Source organism: Pristis pectinata, chromosome 11 (assembly GCF_009764475.1).
Source record: "Pristis pectinata isolate sPriPec2 chromosome 11, sPriPec2.1.pri, whole genome shotgun sequence".
Taxonomy (NCBI): Eukaryota; Metazoa; Chordata; class Chondrichthyes; order Rhinopristiformes; family Pristidae; genus Pristis; species Pristis pectinata.
The window spans coordinates 62,677,756-62,692,136 of NC_067415.1; the positions used below are offsets into that span (position 1 = coordinate 62,677,756).

General features: G+C 42.1%; 1 protein-coding gene across 4 annotated transcripts in view; it reads left to right on the forward strand.

Annotated features, from left to right (window-relative positions):
* abcc4 (ATP-binding cassette, sub-family C (CFTR/MRP), member 4) overlaps positions 1-14,381 on the forward strand; it is a 353,844-nt gene that overhangs the window by 54,281 nt on the left and 285,182 nt on the right. For all 4 annotated transcript variants that reach the window (XM_052025926.1, XM_052025927.1, XM_052025928.1 and 1 more), the window contains exon 3: positions 7,386-7,506. In XM_052025926.1, the coding sequence (XP_051881886.1) occupies positions 7,386-7,506 (121 nt within the window). The remainder of the gene's footprint in view (positions 1-7,385; positions 7,507-14,381) is intronic.

A 14,381-nucleotide genomic window follows, 5' to 3' on the forward strand; every position in this document is an offset into this window, starting at 1 on the left:
TCACAGACCTCCAGTCTGAGAAACATCACCCTCTATTTCCTACCATCTAGCCAATTTTGTATCCAGTTTGCTGACTCTCCTTGGATGCCATGCGACCTAACCTTCCAGAGCAGCCTACCATGTGGAACTTTACCAAGGCCTTACTGAAATCATATATACTACGTCTATTGCCCTCCCCTCATCAACCTTCTTCATCACTTTGTCAAAAAAACTCAGTCAAATTCATAAGACAAGATCTCCCATGCATGAAGCCGTGCTGGCTACCCCTAATCAACCCCTGCCTTTCCAAATGTAAGTATATCTTATCCCTCATAATGTTTTCCAGCATCTTAATCTACCACGGATGTTAGGCTAATGGGTCTATAATTACCAGGTCTATCCCTACAACCCTTCTTAAATAAAGGCACAACGTTTGCTATCCTCCAGTGAGATTACAAATTTAAGAGCAAGTACGAGGTCTGCTGAAGTTAGTTTCTCCTTCAGGTCCCTTGCATGCTGTTGCAGATGTGGATGTTTTGAGATAATATTTGAGATAAAGTGCACTCACTATTAAACACTGTTTGTGTGAGATTCATCAAGCATTGGAAGCAGTATACAATTTTGGAGCTACTTTTTGAAGCATTGTAGACAATATGAAGTTTATTCTACCCCATAATCTTTTTTTCTTTATGATAGATTTGAAGAAATAAGTGGCAGACATGAAAGGGCAAATAAATATTCTGGCTTCTTTTGTCACAGCGTTCTCATAATAGCATTATAGAGGAGAGGTGAAGGGCAGATAGAACCAGATAGGGGAGAGGATCCTGTGAATGAAGTGTGTTGGTAGTAGGTGGATAGAACCAGGAGGGGTGGGGGATGAAAATGGTTGAGGTACTTGGAGGCGCAGTATGGGAAAGGGGACAAAAATGAGAAGACCAGAAGGTGGATTGGAAGGAGAGAGAGCGAGAGAGAGAAAGTAAGGGTTACCCAAAATTGGAAAATTCAATGTTCATGCCATTGGGTTGTAGACTACACAGATGGAATACAAGGTGTTGTTTTTGTTGTGTGTGAGTTTATGTTGGGCCTCACCCTAGCAGTGGAAAAGGCTGAGGATGGATAGGTTGGTTTGGGAATGGGAATAGAGTTGAAATGGCATGTAATCAGGAACTCGGGATGGTCATTGTGGACAGAGTGCAAGTGCTCTGCAAATTGGTCGCCTGCTCTGCACTTAGTCTTGCCGAAATGTTGACAATTCCTTCCCCTCCCACAGATGCTGCTCGACCCGCTGAGTTTCTGCAGCAGTTTTTTTTTGCTCCAGATTCCAGCATATCTAGACATATTATTTAGTTTAAGGAGACCACTATCATACCAGTACCTAAGAGAAACAAGGTAACGTGCCTTAATGACTACTGCCCGGTGGTTCTGACATTCACTATCATGAAGTGCTTTGAGATGCTACTCATGGCACACATCAACTTCAGCCTCCCAGACAACCTCGACCCACTGCAAGAGAGACACCATCTCTCTGGCCCTACACTCATCTCTGGAGCATCTGGACAGTAAAGACTATTGTATATTGACTACAGCTCAGTCTTCAATACTATAATTCCAAGCAAACTCATCTCCAAACTCCTAGACCTGGGACTCAACACATCCCTATGCAACTGGATCCGTGACTTCCTGATCAACAGACTGCAATCAGTGAGGATAGGCAGCAACACCTCTGCCATGATTATTCTCAACACTGGTGCCCCAAAAGGCTGCATCCTCAGCCCCCTACTCTACTCCCTATATGCTCATGACTGGTGGCCAGATTTGCAAGTTTGCAAATGATATCACCGTAGTGGGCCGTATCTCAAATAACGATGAGTTGGGGTACAGGAAGGAGATAAAGAGCCTAGTGATATGGTGTTGTGACAACAACCTTTCCCTCAATGTCAGCAAAACAAAAGAGCTGGTCATTGACTTCATAAACGGGGGCAGTGCACATGCTCCTGTTTACATCAATGGTGCTGAAGTTGAGCGGGTTGAGAACTTCATTCCTAGGAGTGAACATCACCACTAGCCTGTCCTGGTCCGATCACATAGGCACCACGGTCAAGAAGGCTCACTAGTGCCTCTACTTCCTCAGGAAGCTAAAGAAATTTGGCATCTCTCCTTTGACATTCACCAATTTTTATCGATGCACCATAGAAAGCATCCTATCCAGATGCACCGTGGATTGGTAAGACAGCTGCTCTGCCCATGACCACAAGAAACTGCAGAGAGTTGTGGACACAGTTCAGTACATCACTGAAACCAGCCTCCCCTCCAAGGACTCTCTCTATACTTCTCGCTGCCTCAGTAAAGCAGCCAGCATAATCAAAGACCCTACCAACCCTGGACATTCTTTCTTCTCCCCCCTCCCATCAGGCAGAAGATACAAAAGCCTGAAAGCACATGCCACCAGGCTCAGGGACAGCTTCTGTCCCGCTGTTATAAGACTGTTGAATGGTTCCCTAGTGCGATAAGACCTCACAAACTACCTCTTTATGACCTTGTACCTTATCGTCTATCTGCACTGCACTTTCTCTGTAACTGTAATTCTTCTGCATTCTGTTATTTTACCTTGTATGACCTCAATGCACTGTTGCAATGAATTGATCTGTATGAATGGTATGCAAGACAGTTTTTCACTGTACCTCGGTACATGTGGCAGTAATAAAACAATTTACCAATTTAGTCTGTATTTAATCAGTCCACACCAGCTTTCCCCACCAATCCTCATTTTGGCTAAGTAACTTAATTCTGTCTCTGATTATTGTTTCTACTCTCTGGTTACATGAATAAATTTCCTTTATGGTCTCTGATCAGCCCCACCTTTCCTTACAACCCTTTTCCTGTTTTATATTTTCTGTCAGTCTTTTCTCATGCTTTTCTTATTTTCTTTGTACTTTCCCTCTGATCTTTCTGTAATCACCTTGATTCTCTCACATGTTAACAATCTGGCATTTGTTATATGACTTTTCTTATGCTCTGTTTTATTCTCTAGCCACACTCTGGGGCTTGTAACTGTCAGAATTGTAAAATTAATAAATGGCCAAATTATTAAAAAATTAAATGCTAATAAAATTGTTGGAATTACTGTCTTTTAAAAGATTAAAATGCTCAAAAACACCAGGAGGCAATTAAAATAATTAAATACTGTAGTAGGTATTATGGTTCTGTCAATCTGGTTTTCGCCAGTTGGAGACTTGGTTGATTTCCGCTCCAGATTCCTTCAGGTGATGTTGATAGTTACCCATGCTTCATATCTATAAATAAGAATGGGACTGGTTATGCTGTTCATTTGGATTTTGGAGTCACTCTGTAGGTCACTCTAAATGAAGCAGCTTCCCAAAGGAGGGACAATCGCACTGGCTTCATCATTGATATTTGGAGTTGGGAACCTAGAGAAATCATGAGAGAGACCAATCAGATGAGTCTCTAAAAAAAATCCTTCCTTCATATTAACTGAGATGAAAACCATAATAATTATAATACTCTATATAATTGTTTTAATCACCTACTACTATTTTTAGAACATAGAACAGTACAGCACAGGAACAGGCCCTTCGGCCTGCAGTGTTGTGCTAAACTAGTTAAACTCATAATTAAAAGCCTACTAAACTAGTCCCTTCTGTCTACATCAGTCTATATCCCTCTGTGCGTGGACACTGTTAAGGGTCCTGCCATTAACTATGTACTGTCCCATTGCATTTGATCTCCCAAAGTGCAACACCTCGCACGTTGCCAGATTAAACTCCATCTCCCATTTCTCTACCCAAATCTGCAACTGACCAATATCCCACTTTATCCTTTGGCAGACTTAGAGTCATAGAACAGGCCCTTCTGGTCAACTGGTCCAAGCCGACCATCCCCATGCAAGCTACTCCCATTTGCCAGCATTTGGCCCATAACCTTCTAAACCTTTCCAATTCATGTACCTGTCCAACTGTCTTTTAAAAGTTGTTATTGTCCCTGCCTCAACCACTTTCTCTGGCAACTCTTTCCATTTAGATACCACCCTTTGTGTAAAAAAAAGTTATCCCTCAAGTTCCCATTAAATCTTTCCACTCTCACCTTAAACCTATGCCTCTAGTTCTTGATTCCACAACCCTGGGAAAAAGACTGAGTGCATTCACCCTATCTATGCCCCTCATGATTTTATAAAAGAGCTCTATAAGATCACCTCTCGGTCTCCAAAACTTGAAGGAATAAAGTCCTAGTGTGTCTAACCTCTCCCTATAACTCAGTCCCTCAAGTCATGGCAACATTCTTGTAAATATTTTCTGCACTCTTTGCTATAGCAGGGCGACCAAAACTGAACACAATACCTCCAAGTGTGGCCTCACCAGTGTCCTTTACAACCGCACCATGGCTGCCCAACGTTTATACTCAATACCTTGAGACATGAAGGCCAGTGTGCCAAAAGCCTTCTTCACCACCCTGTCAACTTGTGACTTCACTTTCAGAGAACCATATATTTGTACTCCAAGGTCCCTCTGATCTACAACACCTCCCAGGGCCTTGCTGTTCATTGAGTAAGTCCTACCTACACTATCCACAGTATCACCAATCTTTGTATCTTTGTATCTTTGTATCGTCTGCAAACTTACTAACTGACTCATCCATATATATCACAAACAGTAGATGTTCCAGTACAGTTCCGCACCATGGGCCTCCAGCCAGAATAAGTCCCATCGACCATTACCCTCTGCCTTCAATGGGCAAGCCGCTTCTGAATCCAAGCAGCCAAGTCACTGTGGATCCCATGCAACTCAGTCTTCTGGATGAACCTACCATGTGGGACCTTGTCAAACGCCTTACTAAAATCCATGTAGGCAACATCCACAGCTCTATGCTCAATCACCTTCATCACCTCCTCAAAAAATCCAATCAAGTTAGTAAGACATGACTTGTCCCACACAAAGAAATGCTGATTATCCCTAATTCAGCCAAATGCTCATAAATCCTATCCCTAAGAATCCTCTCCAATAGCTTCCCTACCATTGACGTGAGGCTCACTGGTCTATAGGTACTAAGATTATCTCCATTTCCCGTCTTAAATAACAGAACAATATTAGCCACTCACCAGTCCTCTGGGACCTCACCTGTAGGTAGAGAGGACACAAAGATCTTGGTCAAAGCCCCAGCAATATCATCTCTTGCCTCTGTCAGTCGTGGCTATTGGGAGGCTGTCATATAATCCCATCACAGTGATTGCATCTTCCTTATTTCTGTGTTCTTCCCATATAGAGTCAGTGAATGAGCCTCCATTATGTCCCCACTGAGTGCAGCTGTGATGTTGTCCCTAATTAATAATGCAACTCTCCCCACCCCAACTCTTCTTCCTCCCTCTCTATCTTTTCTAAAACATCGCAACCCTGCACATTAAGCATCCAGTCCTGTCCCTCTTGCAACCAAGTTTCTGTAATGGACACAGTTCCATGTGCTGATTCATGAATCTCCCTTACCTCAATACTCCTAGCATTAAAATAACCACACTTCAACCCATCCATCCCATCTTGTCTATTACCTTGTCCCTGCCTATCCTTCCTTGCAGAGTTACTGGTCACGACATCTACCCTCCACTCAAGGAACTGGAACTGTGATGTTGTGTCCATTACAGAAACTTGGTTGAAGGAGGGACAGGACTGGATGCTTAATGTGCAGGGTTTTGATGTTTTAGAAAAGATAGAAAGGGAGGAAGAGTTGGGGTGGGGGGAATTGCACTATTAATTAGGGACAACATCCTGGTGCTCTGGTTCCCATCTCCCTGCCAAACTAGTTTAAACTCTCCCAAGTAGCACCAGCAAACTTCCCAGCTAGGATATTGGTTTCCCCTCCAGTTAAGGTGCAACTCGTCGCTCCTGTACAGGTCATCCTGTCCCAGAAGAGGTTCCAATGATCCAAGAACCTGAAACCCTGACCCCTGCACCAGTTCCTCAGCCATGCATTCAACTGCTCTATCTTTCTACACCCGCCCTGAATAGCACGTGGCACTAGGAGTAATCCAGAGAACCTCTGTAGTCCTGCTTTTTGGCTTCTTTCCTAACTCCCTCTGCTTACTGCGCAGGACCTCATCCCTCTTTTTACCAATGTCGTTGGTGCCGATATGAACCATGACCTCTGGCTGCTCACCCTTCCCCTTGAGAATGTTCTGCAGCTGCTCTGAGATATCCTCCACCCTGGCACCCAGGAGGTAACACACCATGCTGGTGTCTCTTTCATGGCCACAGAATCTCCTGTCTGTCCCCCTAACTATCAAGTCTCATATCACCATTGCCCTTCCTGACTTCATCCTTCCCTGCTGGGCCTCAGAGCCGGCCACAGTGCCACTGACCTGGCTGCTGCTGCTGTGCCCTGATAGATCATTTCCTCTCAAGCAGTATCCAAAGGGCTATCCAAGGGTTTCTGAGGGGACTGGCTGTAGGGGAATCCTGCACTGTCTGCTTGCTCCCTCTACCTTTCCCATTGTTCCCATCTGCACTTCCGGTGTAACCACCAGGCTGAAACTCTTATCCTATGATGCTCTCAGTATCCCGGACAATCCAGTTACTTCACGCGGTCAGCCAGGAGCTGCAGCTGGACACACTTCCTACAGGTGAAGTTATCAAGGATACTGGCAATCTCCATGATATCCCACATCCTGCAGGAGGAACATGCCACTGCCCTAACTGTCATTCCAGCTACTCTAATAGGAAGAGTAATTCTGAGGAAAACCTTACCTGCTCTGATCTGCTCAGCCTTCTTTCACCAGAGCCTCACAAACCAAAGCCTTGCACTTACACTCAAACACTGCGCTCACAGCTCAAACACACCCACTCTCAAAAAAAACTGGTCACCAAAATGGCCCCTCCACTAAAGCTTGCCTCTCTTTTATTTGCTGATGGAGGCTGGCCCTGCCTGCAACCATGCACTGAACACACTGATCAGCTTTAACCTGAGAAGAGCTCTCATCACAGTGGTTCCTTTGTAAACTTTTCATCATTTTAAAACATTTTCTTCTTTTAAAAAAGCAGTAATTTTAAGATGTTTTAAGGTAAAAGTAGCTACTCAGGTAAGGGAAGTACTTGTATATGTAGTTATTGCAGAGCTTTGAATAGGATGATGAAAGATTTTAGGTTCTTGATGTTGATTGAGAGTCCCTGGCTTTGATACACTTCTGCAAAGGGATCTAATGCAGGTTGGAAGCCACTCATGGAATGTTCAACATGTCTCATCCTTGCATTTGATTTCTATTGAAGTGGTAATTATTGGAGACCTTTCACAAATTGTGGCAGCAGTTTGTATCTAGTTTGTTTTTGTACCATACAATTATAGCTGACATTGAATGCCATGATATTTTGAGACAGGTACTATTATGCTGTTTGTCTTTTGTGCAGGCACTGGGACAAAGAAGTCCAGAAGGCACGGAAGCAAGTTCGAATTCCCCATCTAACAAAAGCCATTTTAAAATGTTTCTGGAAATCTTATATTGTTTTAGGTGCTTTTACAGTTTTAGAGGTAATTACAGAATTCTTACTGAATATCTATTTATTTCATTTTGAAGTACATGACTTTCTTACATTATAAGAACTCTTAATTTTCCAGATTTTTCTTTAAGATTAATCTTTGTGTAGTGCTGACATTTACTTCTGATTATTAGAGTTCTGCGTTAACTTTGTTGTGCATTTTTTGTTGCACTTGGTACATAAAATTTTTTGAAACTGTCTAACATAATACTTTTAACAAAAACATTTGACAAAGAAATAGTATGACATTTTCTAAGCTATGTCCATCTAAATAAAGGAAAAACTGCATGTATGAGGTGCAAGTTGTCCATGATAGATTGGGGAATGTTACTTCGTGGATTAAGAGTGGATAAATAATAGCTAGCATTTAAAAAACACATTATGAATTGCAACAATTGTTCATTCCTGTTGGGCACAAAATATAAAATGGGAAAAGATGGTTCAACTGTGGTGTACAAAAGAACTTAGGGATAGTTTTAGATCAAGGAGGAGAAAATAAAATCTCCAGATAAAGCAGCAAACTCAAGGATTGAGAACAGTTTAGAATTCAGCAAAGCAAGGCAAAGGGAATGATGAGAGTAAGCTTGCAGAAAACATAAAAACTGACTATAAAAGTTTCTATGGCTATGGGAAGAGAAAAAGATTAGTGAAAGCACATATAGGTCCCTTGTAGTCAGATAAGGGGGATATTATAAAGAAATGGCAGATCAATTAAATACATATTTGGTTCTGCCTTCAGAAAGCTGGACACAGATAACCTCACAGAATTGTGGGGAAAAATGCATCTAATGAGATGGTTGAACTGAATGAATTCAGTATTAATAGGGAAGTACTGTTAGTGAAGTTGATAGGATTGAAGGCTGGGGCCTAATCATGTTTCAGATTACTTAAAGAAATGTCCTTGGAAATAATGAATGCATTGCTGGTCATTTTCTGAAGTTCAATAGACTCTGGAAAAGTTCCAACAAATTGGAGGCTAGCTAATGTAACCTCACTACTTTAAAAAAGGAGGTAGAGAAGAACAGTGAATTAATTGCTAGCTTATTGCTTGCTTAATTAAATGCTAGCTTAACATTCACACTCAGCGTTTTAGGAATAGCTTCTTCCCCTCTGCCATCAGATTTCTGAACTGCTCATGAACCCATGAACACTACCTCGTTATTCCTCTTCTGCACTATTTATTTATTTTTGTAACTTGGAGTGATTTTTATGTCTTGCACTGTACTGCTGCCACAAAAAAACAAGTTTCACGACATATGTCAGTGATAATAAACCTGAAAAAAAACATTGATCATAGAGAAATCTGGTATTTCTCAATAATCCAATCAATAAATCCCTCCCCTCACACATCTCCGGGAGAATAAAATATGTTTGATGTTACGTTAATCATGATGATTTAGGAATGCAGCTTCTGATTTTTATCACAGTTCAGCCATCACCACAACTTTCTGAAAATAAAGCATTGTGGTTAACTTACTACAGAAATATTTCACACCATGCATTATAAAAGATGTAATAACAGATCACTTGAAAAATAATGATAGGGTTGGACAAAATCAGATTTATGACAGGAAAGTATGATTGACAAATCCACTGGAATTTGACCGTGTAACTAGCAGAATAGGTGAAGGGGAACTAGTGGACATAATGTATTTGGCTTTTTAGAAAGCTTTCAATGAGGTCCTACACAAGAGATTAGCGTGCAAAATTGAAGCACATGGGATTAGGGATAATCTAAGAACTAATTAGCAGGCAGTAAACAAAGACTAGGAATAAACATGTATTTTCCTAAGTGGCAGGCAGTCCCCAGGTTACAACAGGGTTCCATTCCTGAGTAACCTGAACTGTTAGTAAGTTGGAAATGAACATAAACAGTATGTGGGAGAGGATCATAGCTGTGACAGGAGAATGAGCAGGTGTGGGAAGAGCAGCCACCAGTCAGCCTCACTGACATGGTGAGTTCACTCAGTGCTCCCAGTTCTGCTTGGCTCGACCCAGCCCCTGATTTTTGCAGCTTGGGAGGGATTGGGGAGTGAAGGCACAGGGAAGTGCCCTGTTTCCATCTGGCAGAAGATGCCGGCAAGAGCTGGCAAATCCATCCCCATTGATCTCACCAGTCTCCCAAATGCTCATTTGTATGTTTGAGCTGTTCGTAACCAGGAAGGACCTGTATTCACAATACATATTAATAACGGAATTATTAATATTAATGACAGAATTAAATGTACTGTATCCAAGTTTGCAGACTACACAAAGATGAATGGAGTGTGAGCTGTGAGGAGGATGCTGAGAAGCTCCAGAGTGATTTGGGCAGGTTGTGGGAGTGGGCAAATGCATGTTAGCGTAGCGGTTAACATGACGCTATTACAGCACCAGCGATCGGGGTTCGATTCCCGTCGCTGTCTGTAAGGAGTTTGTACGTTCTCCCGTGGCTGTGTGGGTTTCCTCCAGGTGCTCCGGTTTCCTCCCACATGGCAAAGATGTGCGGGTAGGTTAAATTGGGTTTAAAATGGGCGGTGCAGACTCATTGGGCTGGAAGAGCCTGTTACCATGCTGTAAATAAAAAAAAATGACAGATACAGTATTATATGGAAAAATATGAAGTTATCCATTTTGGTGACAAAAACAGAAGGCATGTTATTATCTGAATGGCAATAAATTGGGAAGGGAGGTGAAGAAAACTGGGTGTCTTTGTGCACCAATTGTTGAAAGTAAACATGCAAGTTCAGCAGGCACAAGAAGGCAAATGATATGTTGGTCTTCATAGCGGGAGGATTTATGTACAGAGGCAGCAATATCTTGCTGCACTTGTACAGGGCCTTGGTGGGACTGCATCTTGAGTAATGTGTGCGGGTTTCGTCTCCTTATGCTGCGGGTTCAGTGCAGTGAAGTTTCACTAGACTGATTCATACTTAACAGGACTGAAGTATGAAAAGAGATTGGGTTGATTGGTCCTTATATTTGCTGCTGCTTAGAACAACTTAGCAACTTAGGGAAATCTAACAGGACGGGACAGAGTAGATACAAGAAGTTGGAAACCAGGACCAGGTATCACAATCTAAGGATAAGAACTGAGATGAGAAATTTCTTTACCCAGAGAAAACAGTTGAAGCAAAATCATTAAAAAACATATATAAAAAGGAGTTAGTTATAGTTCCTATGACGAAAGGGATCAAGGGATGTGGGGAGAAAATAGGAACAAGGTACTGAATTTGGAGAACCCATGATCATATTGAATGTTGGAGCAGGCTTGATGGACTGATAGGGTAATACAACACTTCGACCCAACTCATCCATGCCGACCAAGATGCCCATCTAAGCTAATCCATTTGCCAATGTTTGGCCCATATCCCTCTAAACCTTTCCTATCCATAAACCTGTCCAAATGTCTGTTAAATGTTGTTATTGTACCTGTCTTAACCATGTCCTCTGGCAGCTTGTTCTATATACACACCACCCTCTGTGTAAATAAGTTGCCTCTCAGGTCCGTTTTAAATCTTTCCCCACTCACTTTGAACCAAAGCCCTCTAGTTTTTCATTCCCTTTCCCTGGAAAAAAAACTGTGTGCATTCACCCTATCTTTGCTCCTCATGAATGGCACACTTCTGCACCATTTTTCTATGTTTCCACATTTCTATGTGCTTTTTCCAGTCTTAGTTTCTTTCTTGGTTCAATCTTCCTCTCTCACCCCAAAATTACACATGTACAGCACAGAAGTTGATTTTTCAGACAACTAGTTTGTTAATGTTCTACCTTGCAGAAGCATATTCTCCTCAATTTAAAGTATTTCTAGATTTACAAAAAGCTTATGTTCCAGGAAGTTTAATTAAATTGAGCAAAAGTGTATAAATCAAAAAAGCGTTTCCATTCATTTCAATGAGAAAATTCTGACTGTGTTCAGAACTCAAAAATATCCATCAAAGAACCCCACACACTTACAAAATATGACCACAAGTATCTGAAATAACGAAAAATTGATTTCTTGACCATCAAATAAAATAAGATAATCAAAAAAATATAACATGCCCTCTTTATGGTACTTGCCAAGTGAAACATACAAGATCCTGAGGTGTAATTGAAACAAAAGGCTTTAAGTGCTGGAAATTTGAAACATAAACTGAAAATACTGGAATCACTGGACAGTGAAGAAGGTTATCTAAGATTACAACAGGATCTAGATGAACTGAGGAAGTGAACAGCAGATGGAATTTAACACAGACAAGTGTGAGGTGTTGAGTTTTGGTAAGTTAAACCAGGGTAGGACTTGCATAGTAAATGGTAGGGCCCTGGAGAGTGTTGTAGCACAGAGAGATGTAGGGGTACAGGTACATAATTCCCTGAAAGTGGCGACGCAGGTAGACAGGGTGTTGCCTAGTCTGCACTTGATCTTTACTGATATAGACGAGTCCACATTGGGAGCACCAAATGCAATAAACAAGGTTGGAAGCGGTGCAATGTGAGTCTCTGCCTGACCTATAAAGGCTCTTTAGGGCCCTGGATGGTGGTGAGGGAGGAAGTGCAATGACAGGTGTTATACCTCTTACGGTTGCAGGGGAAAGTGCCTGGGGAGGGAGAGGGATGTGTGCAGAGGGAGTCACGAGAGAGTGGTCCCTACAGAAAGCAAAAAGGAGTGGGGAGGGGAAGATGTGGCTGGTGGTGAGATCATGTTGTAGCTGGCCAAAATGTTGAAGAATGATGTGCTGGATGCATAGTGAAAGGCAAGGACCAAGGGAAATCTATCCCTGTTCTGTTTGAGGGGAGGTGGGGTAAGAGCAGAAGTGTGGGAAATTGTGGAGATATGGGTGAGGGCTCCATCAACCACAGTGGGGCAGGAAGCCTTGTTTTCTGAAAAAGGAGGACATGTCAGATGTCCTGGAACAGAAGGCCTCACCTCAAGAACAGATGCAATGGAGACGGAGAAACTGAAAGAAAGGAATGTTGTCCTTACAAGAGGGAGTGTGGGAAGAGAGTAGTGTAGATAGCTGTGAGAGTTGGTGTTTTGTAGTAGGTGTCAGTGGATAGTTTGCCTCCTGAGACAGAGACAGGGAGATCCAGAAAGGGGAGAGAGGTGTTGGAAATAGTCCAAGTGAATTTGAGGGCAGCATGGAGGTTGGTAGTGAAGTTGATGAAATTGATGAGTTTCATTCGGGTGCAGGAGGCAAAACCAATACAGTCATCGATGCAGTAGAGAAAGAGTAGGGGAGTGATACCAGACTGCTCCATGTAGCTACGAAAGGACAGGCATTACTTTGGGCCCATACGAGAATTAGAATGCATTTTGGAATCTGCAGTGCGGAGATTTAACCAAACTTGATAATTGTTTTTTGCAGTTTGAAGTCAGAATAATTGACCAAGACCTAGCAACAAACAGAGAGTTAGAATAATGCCCAAATAAAATTAGATGAAATTAAAGGAGGTTGGATTATGTCAGAAGATGCATTGTTCTTGTCTATGATCTAGGTATTCTTGTGTTTTGATTTACAAAAAGGTGCAGCAAGTGGCTTGTAGATCTTTATTACAAGAGTGTTTGAATTTAGAAATAGGGAAATACTGTTACAGTCGTACAAGGTACTGGTGAGGCTACGCCTGGGGTACTGTGCATAGTTTTGGTCTCTTTAAGAGAAAAGATATACTGTCATTGGTGGCAGTCCAAAGGAGATTCTCTAGGCCAATTCTTAGTGGCTAAAGAAATTAGATCTATATTCTTTGGAGTTTAGAAGAATAAGAGATAACCTTATTGAACCATAAAAGCTCCCAAGAGGTCATAGCAGGGTAGATGTTGAAATGTTTCTACTAGAGGGAGATTCTTGAATCAGGGAACATCGTGACAAGATTAGGGGGCATTCATTTGAGCTGCATAGGAACTTCTACCAATGACATGGGTAAAAAGGGGGATGAGGTCCTGCGCAGTGAGTATAGGGAGTTAGGAAAGAGGCTGAAAAAGAGGACCTCGAATGTAGTAATTTTTAGGTTATTCCTGGTGCCATGTACTTTTCAGGGCAGGAATAGAAAGATAGAACAGATGAATTGGTGTGGCTGAGGAATTGGTGCAGGGTCAGGATTTCAGGTTCTTGGATTATTGGAACCTCTTCTGACGGATTGCAACTTAACTGGAGGGGAACCGATATCCTGGTGGGGAGGTTCGCAGGTGCTACTTGGGAGGATTTAAACTGACGGGGGATAGGAACCAGAGCACCAGGTCAGAAAATGGAGAGATTGAGAGGAAGGTAGATGTTATGGCCAGTAAGTCAGTTAGGAAGGACAGGCAGGAGCAAGGTACTAGACACGGTGGCATGGACCGGTTGAAGTGTATTCATTTTAATGCTTGGAGTATTAAGGGTAAAGGTGATGAACTTGGTGCATGGAACAATGTTTTTGTGGCCATTACAGAGACTTGATTGAGAGAGGGACAGGACTGGATGCTTAATGTTCCAGGGTTTCAATATTTTAGAAAATATAGAGAGGGAGGTAAAGGAGGGGGAGGAATTGTACTACTATTCAGGGATAATATCACAGCTGTACTCAGTGGGGACATAATGGAGGGCTCATCCACTGACTATATTGAGTAGAACTTAAAAATAAGAAAGGTGCAATAGCTCTGAAGGGATTATACTACAGATCTGCCAGTAGCTTCTGGGACATTGAGGATCAGGTATGCAGGCAGATTAGGGAAAGGTGTAAAAACAAGAGGGTTATTGTCATGGGTAACTTCAACTTCCCCAATATATACTGAGACCTCTTTAGTGCAAGAGGTTTAGGCTGGGCAGAATGTGTTAGGTGCATCCAAGAGAATTTCTTATATCAGTATGTAGGTAGTCCAACCAGAGGAATTGCCATACTGGATCTGGTATTACGAAAATGAGCCTG